This window comes from Labrus mixtus, chromosome 21, assembly GCF_963584025.1.
Source record: "Labrus mixtus chromosome 21, fLabMix1.1, whole genome shotgun sequence".
Taxonomy (NCBI): domain Eukaryota; kingdom Metazoa; phylum Chordata; class Actinopteri; order Labriformes; family Labridae; genus Labrus; species Labrus mixtus.
In genome coordinates, this window is record NC_083632.1 from 10,018,026 (window position 1) to 10,040,134 (window position 22,109).

The 22,109-nt window shown below is 39.5% G+C and overlaps 3 protein-coding genes across 6 annotated transcripts in view; all 3 read left to right on the top strand.

Moving 5' to 3' along the window:
- The first annotated feature begins 26 nt into the window (after positions 1-26).
- On the top strand, positions 27-4,747 carry LOC132955467 (FERM domain-containing protein 6-like). Of its 2 annotated transcripts, XM_061028315.1 has the most exons (13): positions 27-568; positions 1,088-1,178; positions 1,356-1,435; positions 1,575-1,633; positions 1,795-2,017; positions 2,109-2,264; positions 2,427-2,492; positions 2,632-2,700; positions 2,960-3,134; positions 3,597-3,773; positions 4,072-4,203; positions 4,301-4,323; positions 4,412-4,747. In XM_061028315.1, exons 1-13 carry the CDS (start codon positions 497-499, stop codon positions 4,454-4,456), a joined length of 1,368 nt encoding a protein of 455 aa, XP_060884298.1. In that variant the 5' UTR covers positions 27-496; the 3' UTR covers positions 4,457-4,747. The 2 variants fall into 2 exon arrangements, with proteins under 2 accessions (XP_060884298.1, XP_060884297.1); XM_061028314.1 differs by having other exon boundaries at positions 4,072-4,323.
- A 733-nt stretch (positions 4,748-5,480) lies between these two features.
- ghdc (GH3 domain containing) lies at positions 5,481-13,089 on the top strand. Its single transcript, XM_061028092.1, has 11 exons — positions 5,481-5,656; positions 5,860-6,150; positions 6,892-7,088; positions 7,195-7,389; positions 7,558-7,677; positions 7,922-8,219; positions 9,245-9,434; positions 9,724-9,795; positions 9,906-10,039; positions 10,678-10,766; positions 10,853-13,089. Exons 1-11 carry the CDS (start codon positions 5,572-5,574, stop codon positions 11,072-11,074), a joined length of 1,893 nt encoding a protein of 630 aa, XP_060884075.1. The 5' UTR covers positions 5,481-5,571; the 3' UTR covers positions 11,075-13,089.
- Positions 13,090-15,259: 2,170 nt separating this feature from the next.
- Positions 15,260-22,109, top strand: part of kcnh4b (potassium voltage-gated channel, subfamily H (eag-related), member 4b) — a 36,110-nt gene continuing 29,260 nt past the window's right edge. The window contains exons 1-2 of one of the 3 annotated variants that reach the window (XM_061028437.1): positions 15,261-16,290; positions 16,384-16,826. In XM_061028437.1, the coding sequence (XP_060884420.1) occupies positions 16,751-16,826 (76 nt within the window). In that variant the 5' untranslated portion in view covers positions 15,261-16,290; positions 16,384-16,750. Of the gene's footprint in view, positions 16,827-22,109 lie in introns of all 3 variants that reach the window. The other 2 variants (XM_061028438.1, XM_061028436.1) reach the window with 2 other exon arrangements.

Here is a 22,109-nt window from a genome sequence, read left to right on the forward strand (position 1 = left end):
ATTTTTTTTTACCATTTTTAGAATAATTGATGTGACAGAATATTGTCAGACAGAAACTGAAAAGATGTTTTAATCGACATTTAGCAACTATCTTTGATCATCCACTCACGGTTTTAATTTTTACCTTTATTTAACCAGGTAATTAATCCATTGAGTTCAAGATCTCTGTCACAAGGGTGACCTGGCACATGTCATCATAAAACATTACATGATTAACAAACAGTTTACAAACAATAAGTTAGGAGCAGACAATTAAAATGTGCAAATCGGTTCACAGATAAAATGCAGAGTTGTGATCACAGATTACTATTCAAAAACAGGTACTGTACAATGGCATTTTTTGTAAAAAAAAAAAAAAAAAAAAAAATCAAAATAGTGTCAGTAGTCGATGTAATTTTTTGTCTAAGTAAAGAAGGAAGGTTGACTTGTAGTCGACCCATGGGAGGACAGGAGGAGAATATATGAAGGTCTGAGACAAACAGAAGCTTCATTCACCATGAGGATGAGACAGACACGACAAGTCTGCATCCTTCTACCAAACAAGCAGCACCTGGACTGTACTGTGGGGGTGAGTGGGTTATCATTTTTCTCTCATATTTGTCATATGTTGTCTTTGATTGTAATGCATTACTCAAAATTTGAGACACAAATACAGCCTCTTGATTTTAAAAGGGCTTTCTGTGATGGGAACATATCACTTGACTTGTTTTTTTGGATGGGTGATGGTTTCCATTATTAATAGATGTTAGAGATTTTAGTGTGTCTGGAGACATTTATTGTTCTTCTTACTGTTAATCTTTGAATCTCAAATTATTAAACTCTTTGACTGAGTTTTATGTAACGATGGACTTTTACAGTAAATCCTCCAATTTTACCCTTTTATAGCAACATAATACTGTATGCACATTGAAACAAAAAACATTTAAAGAGCAGATTAAACTTAATGATTGAACACAGAGTGCAGATTTTGAAGGCTGTGTTCATTTTCATTTAGGGGGCCTTCATCATATCAGGACCAAATCCCCAGCTGAAAGCTAATAATGAACAATATTCTGAATCTGGGTGTTCCATGCTGGATGTTTTATAGGTGAGATCCAGAGGCCACGATGTGTTGAACTGTCTGTTGAAGCAGCTCAGTGTCAGCGAGCTCCAAGTGCTTGGTCTTGCTGTTCTCAGAGGTCAGTCAGCATCTGTGTGGGGGTTGTAAGAAAAATATTTTCTATTCATTTCCTGCAGGATTCCGACACACAGGGAGGTGTATATGCTGTTAAAAAAAAAGTGTGTTAATTGGATAAACAATGAATGTCATGGCACAGTTTCATGTGTCACTTCAGAGACTGTGTTTTCATTCTCAGATAATGAATACCTGTTTCTTGATTTGGAGAAAAAGCTGAGTAAGTACTTTGGCAAAACATGGAACAGAGGGTCTTCAATGGTGAGTCATCATTTTCTTTTCTGCATTTAAGCTCTGCAACTTTTCGCCTTTTATCACAGTTATTGATTGTTTTTTCAGCTTCAACTGTAGAAGACGTACAGAATTCAAAGTAAGCAAATTGTTCTCTTTGTCTACTCAGGTCCAGTTCATCTTATTTCTGAGAGTGCAGTATTATGTAGGGAGTGGACTGCTTTTATTGTAAGTCTGTGCATCATCTGCATCTTCAGCTTTGCACACATACAAATAAATGTTCTGCACAATGCACTTTGTGTTGAAAAATGTCAATGATATTTGTTTCTTCGATATGCAAGCATAACCATTACACTTTATGACTTCGTGTCTCGTTTTGGTTGTTAAAGCAGCAGCAAGGTGCAGCAGCTCTACTACGCTGAGCTGAGGCAGAAGGTGCTGCAGTCAAAGAGTCACCATCAGGAAGCTCTGTTCTTCCAGCTGGCAGCTTCAGCTCTGCAAGCTGAGGTCGGAGATCTGGAGCAGAGCGAGGCCAGTGATGAAGAGGAGGGACGAGAGAACAGACAGGAGAGAAAGCATTACTTTCTGCCAGAAGATTACTTCCCCTCCTGGGTAAAAAAAATAAAATAAAATGTTTGACCTTGAAAAATCATAGGACTTTTTCATATGTGTATGTGCTCTTCAATGCCTGATCTCTCTGCAGCTGATTAGACGTCGTGGACGGCACTACCTGCTCCAGCACGGCCCGGTGTTACACAGGGAGCTGAGAGGTGTGTCACGTCGCCAAGCCACCCTGCAGTTTATAAAAGACGCAAACAGTCTGCAGGATGGAGCGGCCACCTTCTACGGGATGAGAAAAGTCAGTCACACACAGAAGCAATAATGAAAGAAAACTACCAGAATGCAGTGTAAAAAAAAGCTTTAGACGAACTGGGCATCAATGAACAGTACTTTAGAAAGCATTGACTTGACATATGTGTTACATTTTAAACTGCGTCTTCATCTGTTGTCCTTTGTGCAGGAGAAAAAGGAGCTGAAAAGTTCAATCCTTCTAGGAGTGGTTTTGAGAGGAGTCCAAATTTATGAGGTGGATCATCCACAATGACATAAAAAAAAACAAAAAAAACATGAAGTTTTTGACTTGTAGATTAAGGAAAATTCCAAAAGTTCCATCATACATTGACTCCCATATATTAGAAATGAAAACTAATAGATGTCTTCTTCAGGAGGTGGAAGGGAAGCAGTTTCTCCTGTATGATTTATCCTGGACTGATATCGATCGCTTCACTTTCCAGGTTCGTCTCAAAGACATCATGTGTACTGGAACTAGAGTACATATAAGATAAAATAGCAACATTTCAATCAAGTACTGTACTATATTTTGAGTAAACTGTTAATTATACTTACACACTTATACTGACAAAGTGTACCAAAGTATTCTCACAGTTTGTTAACAAGACTTCAACTTAAGTTTAGGGTCTTGATTCTTCTACCAGCACTGTTTGTTTGTTTTTGGGGGGTGGTGTACCTTAAGTCTCCCTCTTCTCTCTCCAGGGAAGCAGGTTTGAAATCACTGCGGTGGGCTCTCTCTGCCTCCCGAAGCTGCTGTATTACACTCCCTCTACCGTTCACTCCGAACACATCCTGAAGCACCTCACTGACAGTCACCGTTTCCAAATCAGCACCAGAGCTGCACTCAGCTACGTCCAGCAGCTGGAAGACGTGCAGGGTCAGCGATCTTATCTGAAAGCTGAAAGCTGTTTGTTTGTTTGTGAGAACATGTTAATGTACCTCAATTTTACATCAACATTCAAGTCATTTATCAAACATGATCGTTGATATCTAACCTTTATTTTGTGTATATTCAATTGTTTATTCATCTAGTTATATCGCCTAATTGTTTCCAGATGTATCAAGTGGCTTCAAGTTAATTTACAGCAATCCAAACTCAATAAACAACAAAGCATCTGGAATATCAGCTATTTAAAGTCAAATACGTATGGTTTCTCTTATCCTGTAAGAGCGGATTCTCCACCATGATTCATCAGACATCTTTTGTAACAAAGCTGCATGATTTGTAAACATCTTAAAGTTTAACTTTCTCATCCTCCTCCAAAGCATCTTTCATTGGACTTAATCCTTTGTTACCACCCAAATCTACCTTTGTTCCTATTTCTCTGTTGCCCTGCAGCCAGTCAGCTGTACAAAGAGGCCTATATATGTGACACAACAGGCCTAACGCAGAGACTCCAACGCAACAACAGCCTCACCTCGTCCATGTCTGACTGCGGCGTCACCGAGGGCACAACTGCAGACTGGTCCAAAGAAGAAGAGGAGGAGGAGGAGGAAGAGGAAGTGTCCTACACAGGTTTAAAGAGAAACAACATGTTAAAGCAAGACTTTACATCTATTCATGTTCAAAAATGTTTGTCAGATCTTTTTTGTGCCTGCCATGTTGTATTCTCTATTTCAGTAGGGTTTCCTCGAATAAGCAATGAATGATTATTAAGACAAGGATTGAAAAAAAAAACATCCATACAGAGAGTATTTACACATGCTAAATGGGACCATTACAATCAAACCAGAACAAACATGGTGGTATCTAAGGTAGTTTTGACTCAAATAAAGAGTGTACATTAATAACGTCTGTGTTGATGTTATGGCAGACTTGGAGCTGTGTGAGGACGACTCAGAGGAGTTTCTTGTTGATGACCCAGCAGAGGTGTCATGGCTGGCTGAGTTGCTCCCCGATGTGTCTGTAGATGCATCTTTAGAGTTCCCCTTCTCTTACTGGGCAGGTTGGTCTTTGAAAAAAAACAAAAACACACCAGTTTCTAAAATAACCTTTTCTTTGATTGACGTCCACTGCTTAATTTCTTGTGCTTTGATCATCAGCTGTCACTGTGGAAATGAAGCAGGTGAGCAAAACTGCAGACATCTCCGGCTGAATGTTTGCATCACTGCCCTGCATCAAAGGTTTCAGTGTGTTCTCTGATCTATGTGCAGGTTCTGATGAGGAGAGCTGATGATGAAGGGGTTTCTGTGGACTAATGTACTGCCAGGAGCAAGAAGAGGCTTAATGTGATGTTCTGCTGCTCAGGATAAATGTTACTGCTCTGATGCTCACATCACTTAAAAAATGAAGAATCACAGAACTAATAAATGGTGTACCTTACATATAAATTGTGCTTATCATGATTGTATTTTTTGGGTGAAACACAAGTTAAAAAAAATGCCTTAAATATACTGTAAGTTAATTAACAGGCAAATAAATAAATATCTGCCAGTTTAAGCTTCTATCAAAAATGTTTTAAACTGTGTTTAAATAAAAGCATGTTTGGATATTTGACTGATAACTGTTTTTATTTACTGTATAAATTAAATCAAAAACCCTTTATCACATGTGTAATAGACTACTGTAAAACATTTCTGCTACTTTAATCGTTTATTTTTTAATCAAAACTTTGTTTAGAAATATGATTAATGGGCTAGTTGTTCCTAAATTTACCTTGTTTGTTTGTTTTTTACTCTTATCCTCAAAGCTTAATATAAAACAAACATTCTTCAAACTAGTATTAGGATTAATAGATGCTGCTGAAGAAAGTTAATGTTTTTATTAAAAAGCTAAAAATCATGTATCGGGTTAATGGAACGAGCTCTTAACATTACTTTTATAATATTTATATTTTTATTGGCCTACACATTATGTATAAAAGTTAATATGGAACGAGCTCTTAACATTACTTTTATAATATTTATATTTTTATTGGCCTACACATTATGTATAAAAGTTAATATGTAATTGGAGAAGGAATTAAGTACTTCCAGTAATCAAACACCATAACGGTGTACTATAGCTGATCATCGCAGAAAAAGTGAGTTAATTAATAAGTTAATAATAAGTTAATTAATAGCGTATTTCTGTCTTTAAATGTTTTTGTTTATATTTTCGCGTGCATAAATCGAAATCTTAGACGTCATTCTGTTGACAGCCAATCAGCGTGTTAGACTGTATTCCAAACACGGAAGTCCACTCAGACGCCCTACGAAAGCAAAAGAAGCGTCTCTCGTGGATGTATTGTGTGTCTCTCTGTTGACAAATGAACGCATTTCAAACTTTACTCATGTAAAGTGTTAAAAACGCGAGCTTAGAGTGTTTTCTCAACATGGCCTTTTCTTCATATCACGTTGCTGTGCCGCTTTGTTTTGCGGTTTTATCGGTGGCGGTGGCCGCGATTGGACAGAAGCTGGGTAAGTTGGTAAAATATGAAAAACACAGAATGTGTATAAGGGTGTGTAGGGTCCCCTGTGTTGTTCTGATTAAAGACCAGTGCATGGGTTTCTTTCCTGAACTGTTGTTATCAAACTCACAGTGTAAACTTTGACAACAGCGCCCCCATGTGGGTATTTCTCGTCTTTTAATTTCTTGTGTAACACCCGGCTGCTCTCCACAGCGATGCCGTCTCCCCTGCCTGCCGTCCTCGGTGTCTGCTCTCTTGCCGGGATGGCGCTCATGTGGAGGGACTTGAGCTCGAAGGTAAAGGGTGAAAACCGCACACTAAGCAGCCTGCTCAGTCAGTATCTGGCGGTGAAAGGTGTCGGCTGGCTGGGCGGGCGGCAGAGACGAAAACTTGAAGCCGACACTCTGAACGTGAAGCAGGTCCAGGAGGAAACTCTGCTCAAGCGCCTGCGTAAAAATGCAAACACATGTTATGGAACACGGTACGACTTCAGCTCGATTACAGGTGAGAAAGCAGCGAAGTAATGCTGACTAACAACTTGCATGTGTTATTTTAAATGTAGTCAAAGTATCTTTCAGGCCAATTCCTGCTGGTGTTGTCAACCCTGCTCTGATTCGTCCTCTGAGCAGTCGTGATGTAACGTTATGTATTGTGTAGGTTAGATATGGTGAGCATGACAGCAGAGCCTGAGGTCATGTGTCCAAAACCCTCACGCACAGTCCCCCACTCTCCAGTAAGATTCATCACATTTCCTCTAAACATTAGCTGACCACTCAGAGGAAAAAACTGTGTCTGCATACAGTACACTGATGTAGCTTTCTTAATGTTATTTTAATGTTTCCAATAATTCATTGGTCTCTAAAAATGTTTAAAACATAAAAAAAAAAATTACTATTTCCATCAGACAAAGTTGATACAATCAAGTCAGTTTTTAGTCAAATGTCAAAGTCTAAAATAAATCAATTCACAGTTAAATGAGATTAAAATAAAGTACAGCCAATCTTCACAATCGCTAAGGATTCTTTTTTTTAACACTATAATTTTTCATTCGTAATGAGACAATTAAAACATTTTGATGTTTTTGTAAATTCAAAAAAACTTACTTCAACATTATTTCCTTCAAGACTAAAGACATTCACAGCTCTCGCTATATACCACATGCCAGGCTACATAAAAAGTTATTTATTTTTGGCTTTCATAAAGAAGAAACCTTAAAGAGATCTTTTTTTCATTATTTAATTTCAGACAGCAATGTCTTCAGGGCACGTCACCCCATCACCACATACGAGCACTATCGTGATCTCGTCAGTCGAATCGCTGTCGGAGAGGAGAATGTGATTCTCGCTGAGAAGCCGCTGATCCTTGCCATGACCTCTGGGACGTCAGGACCCAGCGCCATGCTGCTAAGCACCAAGGACACCAACACTGAGTTCTTCCTGCAGGTGAAAAGTGGCATCAATGACCATGGTTATGTGTAGGTTGTAGATTATGCTGTGTTCATTTGCATATATTGCTACATTTTTAACACTAGTTGTGTGTTTCCATCAGGGAGTGGCTGTGTGTTTGGAGGCCATGAGAACGGCATTTCCAGCGACTGACAGCCTCCAGCGCACCACCAAGTTCTTCTACACTCCGACTTTTCGACAGTCTGAAGCCGGTATCCCCATTGGACCCAACTCCTCCACTCCAGCCTCCTCCAGACACATGCTCAACCTCTACACTACCCCAGCACCAGCCTTTGAGGTACCTCCTGATTTTGTTACGTATTACCAACAATGTTTAAAACACAAAACTCAGCACCTTCTGGTTTATTAATGTTGTTTTTCTTGGATTTTCATGCTGGGTTACTTAATATTTTCCACTTTCAAACTGATTTCTATTGATTTTTGTGCATTAAATCCTTCCTTTCAGGTTCCCAGTGAGAAGGATACCCTCTACCTGCACCTCCTGTTTGCTCTCAAAGATCCCAGTGTGGGAACCATTGAGTCCAACTTTGCCTCCACAGTCTTCTATGCATTCAGTGCTTTACAGGTACAGCAAAGCTAAAGCCATGATGTATTAAACAGAAAATGTTTGCATGTCATGTAAAAAACTCCTTGAAAGTTGTTGTTTAATATCTTGACGAAACAATACTTTCACAACAGCAGGACTCTGACATTGATTTGCTGTAAATAGTTATTTGTTTTTATTAGTTGAGAACAACTCTGGTAATTCATTTGACGCACTAAGAATTAAAAAACAACATTTTACCTCTGATCTTCCCTCTAACCCGCAGGATCGCTGGCAGGAGCTCGTTGACGACATTGAACATGGAAAGGTTAGCAGCGCTCTTGCTCTGGAGCCCAAAGTGAGGTCCAGAATCGAGGCTCTGATGAAGCCAGACCCAAAGAGGGCCGCTGAACTCAGGGCCCACTTCCAGGACGGCTTCCTTGGGATCGCTAAACGTCTGTGGCCTCACCTTCACGTGGTGCTGGCGGTGGACTCGGGCTCCAATCAGATCTATGGAGACATGTTGAGGGAGAACTACTGCCAGGGAGTGTCTTTCTATTCACCATTTTACGCTGCTACTGAAGGTAGGAACCCCAGACAAAGTAGGTCAAAAATCCTGCAATTTAATACTATACTTTTATTATTATACTATTTAATTAACCTGCAAACTGTGCAGTTAAAATAAATGGGTACAACATTTCCTGATTAGAAAACTTGTCTTTGCATATGTAACACTCAGGATACAAAATTTACTCTAAATCAAATATGTATTTATAAATAATAAATTATCCAAAAAAACAAGATGTAACAAATTAAGGTGTACTGGGCTAATGTAGGTTAGACTCTTGGAGCTGGTGGAGAATTAATTAAACACACGACACAGAATGTTGATAACTGGTTTTGTATTTCAAAGTTCAATTTTTAACAAATAACAAAAAAAACACTTGAACTTAATCAAGGAAAATACCACAATTAAATAAAAGAAAATAGGCCTTCAATTCACAGATTCTGAAGGGCACCTTTTACCCTCCATACAACATATGCTAAATATTGCCAATTCTATTCGTATAAATCAATGCACCAAAACACATTACACATACTGCAGTTATTTGTTATGTGTGTGCAGATGTCCAACGAATTCAAATGTTTATTTAGGTAGGGGGAAGCCTACCACACCCTTTAACCAGACAGCCAGGCTTGAGGCCTTTTGAGGGAATCTTGAGTCTTTTGAAGTTGCTCCAGCAATATGGTCTGACCAGTGTTCAGTCCTGAAACATTCCTCCTCAGCAGCAGCACATCAGCTCCTGAAGGGCTTGAAGTTTCAGTTCAGTTAAGTCCAGCTTTGTGTCCAGGGTTGAAAAGCACAGTGTTTTTCTTTCAGAAGTTCTCCTTGACTGTTTTAGGAATGACTGTCTCCTGCTGCCTTCTGACTGACTCCTTGATTGGTTTCAATCAGGTGATTAGTGCACCTGGGGAAAGGGGGTAGATGCCTTTTGGCTGCAGACTGCATCCAATTGGCTCAAGATTTGAATGACAGATGCTGTTGTCCAATGTCAGCAGTGTTACACTTAGCACCATTAGCTTTGATTGTATGTATGGGCCCCTGCAGGGCTGATTGGGGTGAACCTGTGGCCTCAGGAGCCAAACAGACGCTACCTGCTGTGTCCTCGCTCGATGTTCTGCGAGTTCCTGCCGGAGAGCAGCCTGGAGGAGAACACACCTCCAACCCTGCTGATGGAGGAGGTGAAGGAGGGACAGAACTATGAGCTGGTTGTCACAAACGCATCAGGACTCTTCAGGTCTCATTTATTTTACTACCAAGAAGGATTTTTTTTGTAATGATCATTGAAGTGCTTTTGCTTTTGCATTTGAGTTTAGATTTTTATCATTTTAGGGAACATATACGTTAAATAAAGGACGTTTTATTTGAATTTCTTGTTGTTGCTCATCTCACAATGAGTCAACTGCACTCTTCACAAGACAATTTGACATTAAAACAATGATAAGAACTCTGCCGTTTACACGAAGCTCTCACGTGTTTTATTTATGTGACTTTTGCATAAATGGCTTTTTTTTTCTGTGTTGCAGATACCGTGTTGGAGACATTCTGAAAGTAGTTGGATTTCACAACCAGTGTCCCATTGTTGAGTTTCAATACAGGTGCATGCACACGTGTGAACACTGCACATAGTCTCATGCTGCATGCTATATGTCGTTTCTGAAAATTGAACAAAATAGCCAAACATGTCCTCTCCTCTGTGATCTCTCAGACGGGGTCAGATGTTGAACGTTCGAGGGGAGAAAGTGTCAGAGGCTTTGTTCCTTGATGCTCTGAAGACAGCTGTTTCTCAGTGGCCAGGGGCTCAGCTGGTGGACTACTGCTGCGCAGAGAGCGGCATCATGGGTAAGATATCCTTATCTGGTCTGCCATAGATTCCCTTGTCTGCTTTAGTGAATTAAAGAAAATACATTTAAAATAACGTCTGAATAAATCACAGCTGGGATAAGATACAGAAACCACAAGGACCTTGGAGGCTTACATGCTTTCCAGATTTTTCTGCTAAGTAACCATGTGTAGTTTTCTCGCACCAAGTTATATTGTTATAGATGAGTTTACATTGGACTAAGTTAAAAACTCAATGTCTCTTATTAGCCCCTGTCACACATGCACTCCGATTAATTTCAGGGCGGTGTGCCCAGACATTTTCCACATATCCCCTTCCATTCATGACTCTCACAGTGGGAGAGAGTATTGAATATTTCCAGCAGCGTTCACACATTGGCTGAACCCCTTCTTGCTGACTAGGAGAAAATAAAAAATCCAAGTAAAAAAGGAGTTCAAATTTGTCTGTTTGCATTCACTCATGCAGTTGGCCCAGCCAGAAAATATTGAGGAGTGCACAGTACATGTTTAAAAGTGACTTTAGAACACTTTAGGGTTTCTTATGCAAGATTAAGCAGCAGTGTTTTACAGCCTAGGGGGACCTGCTTTGTCACCGTTCAGTTTTGCCTCATAAAACTTTCTTTACTGTATTGCTGTAGGAGATTCAATAGGCGGCACAGATCCTCATTATCAGGTCTTTGTTGAGCTGAAAGGTGTGAGGAACCTGACCGAGGAGCAACGATACAAGGTGAGACAAACTCTAATGTGTGCAGCAACAGCATGTCTTTATGTTCATCGTGACATCCAGCTTCATTGTCTTTCTCTTTGTTCCAGCTGGACGTCTGTCTCCAGCAGGACTCGGCTGTCTACAAGTCGTTCCGCATCAAAGGCAGCATCGGACCAATGAGGGTGCAGCTGGTGGCCGATGGTGCGTTCAAGGAACTTCGCAAGCACATGATGGCCTTCTCGAACACCTCGCCAAACACTTTCAAAATGCATCGAGTGCTGCGGAGGAAAGCATATGCGGACTTCCTTTTGGGGAAAACTGTTTCCTGAGCCCTGTAGAGACAGAGTTTGTGGACTCTGACTGTGGTGAGCGCTGACTGAATGAAACTTCTCCAGTTTTTATATCAAACACTTTATATGGGTGAGTTGAGGAGCTGTGCCTTTGGGAACTGATGAACAAAAAACGCAACATGAACCTTCTTTTGATGATTGAAAGTGATGTTAATTTGACTGACTCAACTTATTTATTTTAATATTAACGTCGACTCTTGAACTCTTACTGTGGTTGTATTTAATTGTGAATGACTGCAACAGAAATGTATCAAACCTGGTTTCAATTTTGTCGCCTTATCAGTCCTGAGATACAGTATATTTTTCTGTAAAGTTTCAGGCAGTCAAAAAAAAAAGCAAAAAATACCACCTAGGAAATCTCCTCATTACCCTTTCTTAAACATATAAACTGTTTGTACTAATACATTCTTAAAGATGTGCTCTGTTTCAATGATACTGTTCTTGGTTTTTGAATGTTGCAGCGGCACCACAGTTACATTGTCCTAAAGAGCCGGCACCTGTGAAGATTGAAGCAACACTTTGCACGACTTATATCTAGAATAAAACCCCTCCTGTTTACCTCAATAATGGAAAATTGGCCTGTATGCAAAAGTGGAAAACATTCTGAACCATCTTTTTTTTTCAAGCTGTAGAAATTATTAAAAAAGTTAAACCAATTAAAAAAGGGGTTGATTGGAATTTCAACCATAATAAGCAGTTTATATTAACTCTAAAAAGTCTTCATTTACCCTTTGAGTATCGACTGAAAGACAATCTGTTACATTCTGCATGCATTGGTTACTGTATGTATTAGATTGCGCTTGTTGTGTACATGCAGTACTTTTCTTTGACCACTAGGGGGAGTGAGTCTAGCATGTAAGACTGTTAAAGTAGCTGCTGTCTTATCCTGAGCCCTGGTCTTAAATGTTGTCCTAACCACAACAGTGGATTCATAGTCATGGCACATGTGTTTCTTTGACTCACATACCACAGAAAAACAATTAAAAAAAACATTAAAAAACACTTTTCTTGCTTTTAAAAGCAGAAGAGGGGGGTTTATGTTGACTAAGCAGAACGTAAAGGCTTGTTATATAGCCTGACTGAAACATCAGTGTTTACATTTTTGAAATATTTTAATCTATCAAAGTTTAGCGTCTTTAAAATCATTTTTTTGTCTTTTGGAAGCTAAAACAAAAAGCAGTTGAACAACACAGAAGCCTATTTTCTACAAGCCTGTCACTGGTGTGTTGTCGTTGGCACGCTTCTCTCCTGCAGGTCCCTCTGTTCAGAAAGTGGGCTAATATTTATAGAAACGTCCCACTTCGGCTTGGATTTGACATTGCTCTTGCTCTTTCTTGCTCCATAGTGTGATTAGACCTAAACAGGAGTAGGTTTTTTTTTTTTTTTTTTAAAGGTGTATCTATCTCACCGGGGCCCAGACTGAATGAGATGATGAGTCGAACAACAGAACCTGACATATTGTTTTCCTCTCTGGAAAATGTATGACGACAGTTTAGAAGTAGCTGCTTTGATCTTTTCTTTTTTTTTTTTGCAGAAGGTTAACGCTTTCTGGGGCTTATTAAAGCCTCTGACAACTATGATCAAGTGCCTTTGAGCAATACACCAAGCAGAGCCAACCTCGTACCGCGTGTTGGTAAGGAATTCTTTTGACAGTTTGGGAAATGGACTGATTTGCTTCTTGGCAGAGAGTTAGGTGTCATAATAAGTTTGAAGCTATTGCATATTTGTAGCTATAAATATCTGCAGTATAGATTAAACACTAAGCAAAATCTGATTACTATGACAAAACCTGACTCATTACAATACTATGTTTTGTTTGTTTTTAATCAGGAGAGTTGTATTTAAATCAGTATCAGAAATGCCCCTTACACATCCATAGATGTGCTTTCTGGAATTGGAAAGTATGCCATTACTGTATGATCCAATGCCATGATTAATCGGCTCCTAAATCATCGACTTCTTCTCCTACAGAACAATAAACTATAAAGCAATGATGTATGTTTTAACTGCTACTTTAAGCTTTTATTTTGAAAGGCAAAATCACTTATTTCAGGGTATTATGTGTTTAAAGTCAAGTCACGGCCCAGTTCTTACCAAAAAGTTGTCTTAAGAAAAATAAACATCACATTATGTTATTTTATTTTGTTTTTTTGCACAGGAACAAAGATCAGATCCAGGTCAATGAAATAGAAAAAATGGATTGATTCACCTTTAACTTGTCAGGTAAAAAAATGTTCTTTATGTTTTCACGCTGTGTTGTTGAAAACATTTGACCGTGAAATATTTGATCGTATAAATAGTGTCAAACACTTAACCTATGAAAAAGCATAAAAGTCAAATCAGGAAGAAAAAGTTCCTTATCCAACTCAAAACAATGCCATCTTTTTTTCCCCATCATACCACATTGTGATAAAATTCATTCCAAGCGAGGTCAGTAGTTTCCTCGAATTGTCACTCTTAAGCCATGACAATAATTGGGACAAGCCAGGCACGGACGGGGATGAATTATTTTCTGTTGTTTGAATTTGATCATACATGGTTGGTGTGGTTTAAAAACCCAAATATATATAGACAGCGTGCTGAATGAATAAAGCCAGAGTCCATTTTTTAAAATATTAATTTCTTTTTGTTGATTCCACCCAGATTGTCATCTTTCTGACGTTGGTGTTCGGTGACAGTATGTGTGTTTATCCTCACGTGCTTTGAGGATTTACACACACATACAACAACAAAAAAAAAACACATAGAGCTTTGAAGCACATCTGCTCAGTCGCAAGTTAATTCAAAGCAAACAGCTGAGATTTGAGAATGACAGGCCGGATTTCTCAATGGGGTTTGCTGAGGAGAAGGAGGACGTCTTTAACCGAGAGGAGGGATGTTTGCATGCTGAGTGAATGATGCCGGCCACAGAGCTTATCTATATTACAGTTTAAGTCAGGATTAAGAGCTGAGGATTTCCATTGAGGTTAAAAAAAAAGGGAAGAGACTTTTTGTACATTTCAACCAAAGAAAGATCGAAATGTACCCGATTTAAATCAGAAGAAAAAAAATCACCTAAAACATGACAAAACATGGTAAATTCAGCGCTTAGAAGTTTTGGAAATGTAGTTGGGATAGTATTTCAGCTCTCCTCTTGTGCATCACTCTGCCCTATTAGGCTGCAGAATGGATAGTGAGCATGTTTAATGGATCAGCCTCTTTATTAGGGACAAGCAGAGAAGGATGAGCTACAAGAAGAAAGCCCAATGAGAAGCCATTAAAAATAGATAAAGAGAAGAGCTGCCAGCGCCTGAACAGGATCCGACTCAGGGAACGGTACTTTGTTACATCCTCAGAGCCAGCCTTTTACTTTCACTGCCTCCATTTTTTTTTCCGCCTCTCTTTTCTCCAAATGCTGCACACCTGTGCTGTCTGCTGGACAACTTAATCGTACAACAGCTTTTCCCTTCAGAATTTACTGCCTGCATTTTTTTTTTTTTTTTTTTTAAATGAATGACCTTATGCACACAGTACAGAAAAGTGCCTATATTCATTCTCCACTTCTTTGACCTGGTTATTCTTCTCTCAGAATATTATTATTCAGCCAAACTGTTACAAACTTCATTTCTGGCTTGAGGAAACACCCACACAGCTGCTGAATCGGCTCAACTTTTTCCAAGATTTCCTACGCCCCCACAAGAAAACTCATCCATATCTGTGTATCTTTTCTCAAACATTTTTGTCTTCTTGTGACTCCCGATTTGCATAAAGTTTCTTTTTCTCAGGGATACATAATCAAATATTCTTTTTTATTTGCATGGAAATACTTTAAAGCCATTTCAGATGATAAAACTATGTTTTCTTCTTCTTTCTAAAAACATAATTCTGAGAGTTTCTTGCCTATGTGCAGTTGAGGTCACTGAGACATATAATAAAAAGCCCAAAAATGATGTATTGTTTTTGTTGAAGCTCTTCTAGTTTCTTAGTAGATCTAAACAACCCTAGCACCATTGCTGGTCCCATTCTCCAGCTCCACATAAATCACGGTGACAATAATAAAGAAACATTTTTTCCCCACAATTCAGCAAAAATCGGACACATTCTTCTTCTCAGGGTAAGAATTTTCCCTTGCTGGGCCATCGACTCCTGCAGACATTTTAAAAGGAAAAAACATGTGCAATACAATGCATCCAAACCTGTACTGTCCTCTTCAAAAACACATTTAACATACCAACTGATATCAAGAAAAAAAGGCATTCCTCTCACTTATCATGCCCAGATTCTCAGGTTTCTTAATATAGTTCCCAATAATAAATATTCAATGAAGGATGGATTAATTAAATTAACAGCAGTATCATGTTTCCTTGCATACTGTAAAACTAATGCAGGCAGACTCATTAAGAATAGATACCATTTAAACAAGTGTTCTTGTTAAGCATCTCTCTGTCATATCTAGACGTATATCCATGGTCAGCTATAAGCTGTGTTGTTTGCTTGGGTCAAAGTGAGTTAAGATGGGACTTTACTTTGGTGTGTTTAACATCAAGTCCTCATGAAAAACATCTCCAGGCTTATCCTTTTAATCCGCTCTTAGCTGCCTTTATCCCGAAGCCTTAATTCTCCCATGAGCATACTGTGAGGATCTGGGAGGGCAGCAGAGACCAGCTCCATCCAGAAGAGACAAACTCGAGGAAATGGAGTCCTTAAAGCTCTTACAGATCCTACTCCTAGAAGCAGTAGATGTGGAAAAAATATGGATATTTCTACCTTCATTACTCTGAATGTCCCTTAAGTCTCACACCCATGAGGAAACTACACAATAGCACCCATTTCAACTGAATACAATAGCCTGCATTGAGCAACATGCAGGTAATCCATCTTTCCTTGATTTGCAGACATGCACACAAAAGCCATGTGCTGATAGTGGCACTATAGGGTGTAATGTTGCTGTCAGCTGCTCCAAAAGCACCCTCCCTCCCTCCCTCCCTATCTCGCTCCTCTCTATCTCTCTCCCTCTGTCTTTCTCTCACTGTCTATACCCCCACCACAGATGAAAACAGGTCCCCACAGAGGATGCTGGCATCTCATTGGCTGGGACATTTCACAGGAGTGGAAAGAGAGAGAGAGAGAGAGACAAAGGTGGAGAGAAAGCTGAAGAAGATGCAACTACTCTGCCACAGCATCCTGGCAGAGCGCTGAGCTGAGGGATGCAAGAGGTGCCCACACATGAGCTCTTATTTTTGTCTTTTAAATTTTCCTTGTCAATGGAGATTTTGCAGATTTACAGGACAACTCCTTACATGTTGCAGCTAAAATGACTCTGCGGGAGGGGCAACAGCTGGGAGGACTGATCTGAAGCTTTTTGTATCTCAATATCACCTGGTTTTGCAGCTCCAGGTGATCTCATTTTCTACCCTACCTATATTTGAACCTGCATTGCACTGCTTCAGGGAGCTTTTAAAATCCTCCCAGTTTGCTCTGTTGTCTTCAGAAGAAGCATCGCTCGAGGAAAAGGGTGGCTGCTTTTTCTGTAAATGTGTGTCCCAGCGATCGGTACTGGACTGTCACCCTCAAGTCTCCTCCTGCACCCACTGAGAGCTCCTGGAAGCCCCCTGCTGTGCCACTGGGATGGTTTGACATCCAGCCAGCAGTTGGCTACCCCACATCTGGGCCAAGATGCCAGTGATGAAGGGCCTCCTGGCCCCTCAAAATACCTTTCTGGACACCATCGCTACTCGCTTCGATGGCACCCGTAAGTACTCTGAGGACTGAGTTGTTTTGGTACTTGTAGTTTTTTGACACAATGTTCTAAATAAGTCTAACAGAGAGTTCTTGCATGGCAGTGGTCTATCAATCAAACATTTTAACCCCAATAATTGCTTTGGCGCAGCTTGTGTAAATGAATACATAAAACACAACAATAAACAGACAACAAATAATACATAGGAGCTAAAGTATAGAATACTGTCAAAGATGAATACTGGCCAACAGAAAGACTGAAACTGAAAAACAAACAGGATAACACAATTAAAGAAAAAGAAAATCAGTTGGCCAAGAGACCTATAAAAACCTACGGAGCATTTAGAAGTCAAATTGCTTTTAACAGCAGGTTTTGAAAGTAGTTTTTTTTCTAAAGCAGTTTTTTAAAAACAGGAACAAAATAACGACACCCTCATGACAACACAGAAAACTAATTTGTAAGAACATGTCAATAATTATGCAGCTTGCAGCTGGTTACAATTGGAATTAAGATCTTTGTTTTAATGCAATGGAAGCAAAAAAATACAAAAAAGAGGTTGAAAATTAAGTCAATAATAGTCTCAAAGTAGTTTACAGAAGGCTATCAGCAAAGGAAGGTAAGAAGGAGAGATGAATCTGTTCCCCTGTCAGTCTCTTTTGGTGTGTTTTAAGACACCCAAACACTGGCTTACTAAAACCACATCTTCTAACTGTTGCAAAGTGACAATTTGTTTGCACTTTAACTGTAGATTTAACCTTCAGGAAATCATGTTGTCTTTCCACATTGCTTTACCACCAAATTGGCCTGCACAGCCATCGGGCAGCGCTGCAGTTTCTGCATGGCTTACGTCTCTTGTTTTGAACCTTGTGCCACCTCAGGGGAGGCTGTGGCTCGTTGTAAACAAATACCGCTGGGACGTCTTTGTGTGCTCACTCATCGATTCATCCCTCTTCTCCCCTTTGCTGGTCACAACAGCCTGAATGAATAGCTGGATGGCTCACTGTTAGTCTCCGAGCTGGTTTGACTTGCGGACATAAACAGTGAAACGGGTGGCATTCCGGTGTAATTGATGTGTTGGGTATGCAATTATAGCTTTATCTTGTGAGTCAGGGGTTCTAATGAGGTGTTAGGGGATCTCTGAACTCCCATCAGGACTATTTCTCATATCTTTACTCTCAGTGTACTTCAACAATCTAATTCAGAGTTTTTGTGTGATGAAAAGACATTGAATCTGGGGATGACGTAGGCTGTGCACAGTTCAGCTGGAGGAGCAGGGTCATGCCCTCATGATACATCTGTCCTGATGAAGGGTAATTGTGCTAAACATGAACTCTCTGCCAACTCCAGAGGGCTGACTCCTCTCTGACCACAAAGTGGAAAGAGATAAAAAGACTTAACTTTAATGCTGATTCTCTTTGAATGTGTACAACCATTTCTAACATAGACAATTAGTTATATTAGGTTTAAGAATAATGAACAATATCAACTCATGAATCCCCTTAAATAAACAAGAAAAACTCTCCTGATTGGTCATTTTAACAGTCAACAGTTTAGTAGTCACATTGTAGGTCTGGACAAAGCATCCACCACAGCATACTGAAAGAACTTCAATGATCAAACTTCATTTTAACATTCACTTTAACAACTTTCTGTGTGCTTTTTATCAATGTAGCAGAGTGTTTTACCTCCTTCCTGAATTCTTGTGACTAGTAACTAATTAAAGTATTTTTAGAGCAACAGTTACTTTCAAGTCCAAGATAAAAACATGTTTGTAGCAGCAGGATTTATGTCTGTACAAGTACTTGCCAGGTTTTTGCCAATTTCAACTCATTCTTGAAGCCGCCCTGAGGCTCAAGGAGTGGCAGACTGCCCGGAGCTCAAAATAGCTTCTTTCCTGTTGCCGGGGCGACAGGGTCCCGCCACTTGACATGGATGATGCTTGAACACATTGGGTCTATGAGGAAACAAAGATGGTCCACTAAAGAGACAGCACTTGAACTTCCTTCCCAATTAAGGACTTTAAGAAGGCAGCTGGTCTGTTGTTTCAGGAAACAAGCGGCATTGTGGGTCTTGCAGCTGTGATCACCTGTGACGTCAGATTATCTTGAACCTGCCGCAGGTAAAGGTGGTTTTCCATGTTAAAAATTGTGCCTCTGTATAAAGTTCTCAATCTTGTTTAAAGGTATAGTAGTTTCCCTTAAACTATGGCTGTGGCTCAGTTGGTAGAGTCGTCACCTCCCAACCAAAAGGTTGAGGGTTCAATCCCCAGCTGAGCAACATGTCCGATGTGTCCTTGGGCAAGACTGTGGCGGTGTATGAATGGATTAGTGTTGTACGTCACTTTGGATCAAAGCGTCTGCAAAGTGAATTGTAACATTGTAAGAATAATAAATCACAAGGCTGAGACTAGAAGCTTATTTTCACGTTCATCTGAAGGAGAAAAGTTTATTATTGCTAAATTATGATTTTATTAAGTGGGAATGACATGATTATTGCCACTCCAATAAAAACACATCACCTCATCTTTTGTTGAAAACAGAGTATTCTTACATATCGGGAGAATCTATTTTAGTTCTTTGTTTAATCTACTTTTTGACTAATTATCCTCCATGTGCCAGGCATGGATTTGAAGTGTTAACAGTTAGATCTACAGTGAGAGACTCTGAAGAGTGTGAAAATTAGACACCTGTTCCTTTCAGCTCTTTCTTTGCCTTTTAGGTTTAGTTAGACACATTATACAAAAATTGACGTTTACTAATTCACTTAAACAATACCTTCAACGCTTTAAAATAAACTTTATTTCAAAATAATGGGAAAATCCAGTTAAAAAGGTGCTTGTGTCAGCAAAACCAAAGAGAGCTGACAGACCAGTCAAAAAGTCAAATGCTGTCCAAAATGTTTAGCAAATGTGTCACTTACCATATTCACTGTCTAGACTACATCAGCAAACAACAGCACATATTTAAATTTTCATCATTCAGTTTGAGAAGCTAAATAACACCCATTTATGCTTTGTTCAATATTTCATATTAATGTATTATTACTGAAGATAAGACTTATAGAATATTTATACCAGATAAACTTGACTTACTATTCAATAAAAGGCTAGAAGCAAACACGACTACACTTCATGAATTAGTTTTTATTTTCAGTGCAATGAGACATAGTGTTGGTTTAAAATGGTGATAAATAAGACAAAAGTTATGCAAAATATCCCCAAAATATTACAAAACTAGACAAAACTAAAATATGATATAAATTGAATGTTTTAGTCCGCAGACTGATAAAAAATATCACAAAACAAGATAATAGTAATGACCATACAGCATATTTTGTGTGTTTTTACGCAGGTATGTATCAATGTCATATTTTCTTGTGTAAGTTGGACTAGAGTTATGTCTGAAGAGAAAAAAAATGTCTTGATAACTGAATATATACAAAACACTGCAACTACTACATTCACGTACAGTATTCAGCACTTGTGCACTTATTATCGAATATGTCAGTCTAACATAGCGACTTGCTTATTGCTTATAATTCAAAGTGCAGTTTATATAAGATAATAATTAAAGAAAACATCATGTCCGTATTATTACCCAGACTTCTTTCAGTTTGCAAAACAAAACCACAAAATGCCCGAGTGCAACATTAACTACTTCTACACAGGACTTAAAAACAGCTTCATATCCAATATTTTAATGGCATCTGAGAGTTCCAGTGTAATTTTTCCAGCGTGTGCCTCTAAGGGAGAGTTGTTCATGCTCACTCATATTGATTGGTCTGTGCTCAACCTCAGCTTTAACCTTTGTACAACTGAAAGCAGGTGTATTGTTGATTTTAATTCAACAGTTCCTTGCTTTGACTGTGTCATCAAACGCTCGCTCCACTATGTGCAAATTGTCACTATAGGTTAAGTCGGTAGCCTTTGGCACTGCACAGCGCAGCAATTGGCTCTTGGCAAAGTCAGTGTTCATGGTCCCAGAGGGTTTGTGTGCATGTTTGTGTTTATATGTGTGTGTGTATGTAGGTGCCTCCATGGGCTCAGGGCTTTTCTGTTTGTCATGTGTTTATGTGCTGATTTCACATGATATGTGTCCATATATGTGCGACAATTGTGTATTGATCCCTGAAGGGAAACTCTCAGTGGTCAAAGGTTGGGACCACATTGCAGAACAACGCTGCTGAAAATGTATTTTGGCTTCAGGGCATCTCAAGAGGGCAGATATTTCTTGTCACACATCAGAACTTGAACCCTCCTCATTTATACTTGTAAGACAACTGTGCTGTACCAGAGATGTTTGTGTCTGTGTGTGCTACAGCATTAATGCCTGTCCTTTACACCCACTCCTCACCTCCCCCCTGTTCCTTTACATGACCTACCCAGCAGCGTTTATTCATTGACAGCAGTGCTGGCCCTGTGGGGCAACGTAACCACGGGGCAGCTGCAGACAGAGATAAGAACGAGGTTTATTTTCCCCCCTTAAACACTTTTCTTATTTAAAGGCCACAGAGGATCCAAAGAAGAGACAGTGTGGATTGTCAGACTGAACCTCAGCTGATGAATGGGTCTAAAGAGGCAGCTGGAGACAGGAGCTGGTGAATGGATGCATCTACTGTATGGGCTCATCTATTTCTCCTCTTGAGTTTAGCAGGTTTGATTTATTTGGCATTGTAAAGGTCTCTAATTGATGATCACATCTTTCAGCTTTGATCCCTGTCTCCTCCTACAGCAGATGTATGTTGTTTTTTCTAAGAATCTGAAATCTAAATCCACTCCTGATGTGAAGCTCTGCGCCATGCGTGGCAGCTACGCCTCCAGTGTTGCGTCAATGTAGGTGTGAGTTGGCGTGATGCTTTGTAAAGCCCTGTGCACCCCTTTGAGAATTAAGGCATGACACAAATGCAGTCTTTTTGGGATTCTAGATGCAGTCAACAACAAGGATATTTTTGTCAGACAAGCTCCAGATAGTCATAAATCTGGTCCTAATGTTGTGAAATCACTGATATTACATAAAGAACAACTGGTTGATGTTTTCTGTCATGCCTTTTTACCAGTGTGACCTTTTCCCTTGATAGTCCACTTCCTCTTGTAGCTCTTAACCTTCTGCCACAATAAGTAATTACATGCTACTGGATGGTGATTAGCTAGTGAAGCAGTGGCCAACCCTCATCTGTCTTTTATATATAACAAGGAACTGGTTGCTAGCAGTTAGCTGTAGCATGTAGCGTCATCATGTCAGATTACAGTTGTAGCAAGTCAGCACAGATGTGTAATTAAGGAAGCTGGCGCAGCAG

Excerpts from the sequence above, each read along its gene's own strand:
- LOC132955467 (XM_061028314.1), top strand. The coding sequence starts at position 497 with ATGAGGATGAGACAGACACGACAAGTCTGCATCCTTCTACCAAACAAG. Across the intron at positions 2,701-2,959 it reads TCGATCGCTTCACTTTCCAG|GGAAGCAGGTTTGAAATCAC; the intron begins GTTCGTCTCAAA and ends TTCTCTCTCCAG. Across the intron at positions 3,774-4,071 it reads AGAGGAAGTGTCCTACACAG|ACTTGGAGCTGTGTGAGGAC; the intron begins GTTTAAAGAGAA and ends ATGTTATGGCAG.
- ghdc (XM_061028092.1), top strand. The coding sequence starts at position 5,572 with ATGGCCTTTTCTTCATATCACGTTGCTGTGCCGCTTTGTTTTGCGGTT. Across the intron at positions 7,089-7,194 it reads ACACTGAGTTCTTCCTGCAG|GGAGTGGCTGTGTGTTTGGA; the intron begins GTGAAAAGTGGC and ends TGTTTCCATCAG. Across the intron at positions 10,040-10,677 it reads CGCAGAGAGCGGCATCATGG|GAGATTCAATAGGCGGCACA; the intron begins GTAAGATATCCT and ends GTATTGCTGTAG.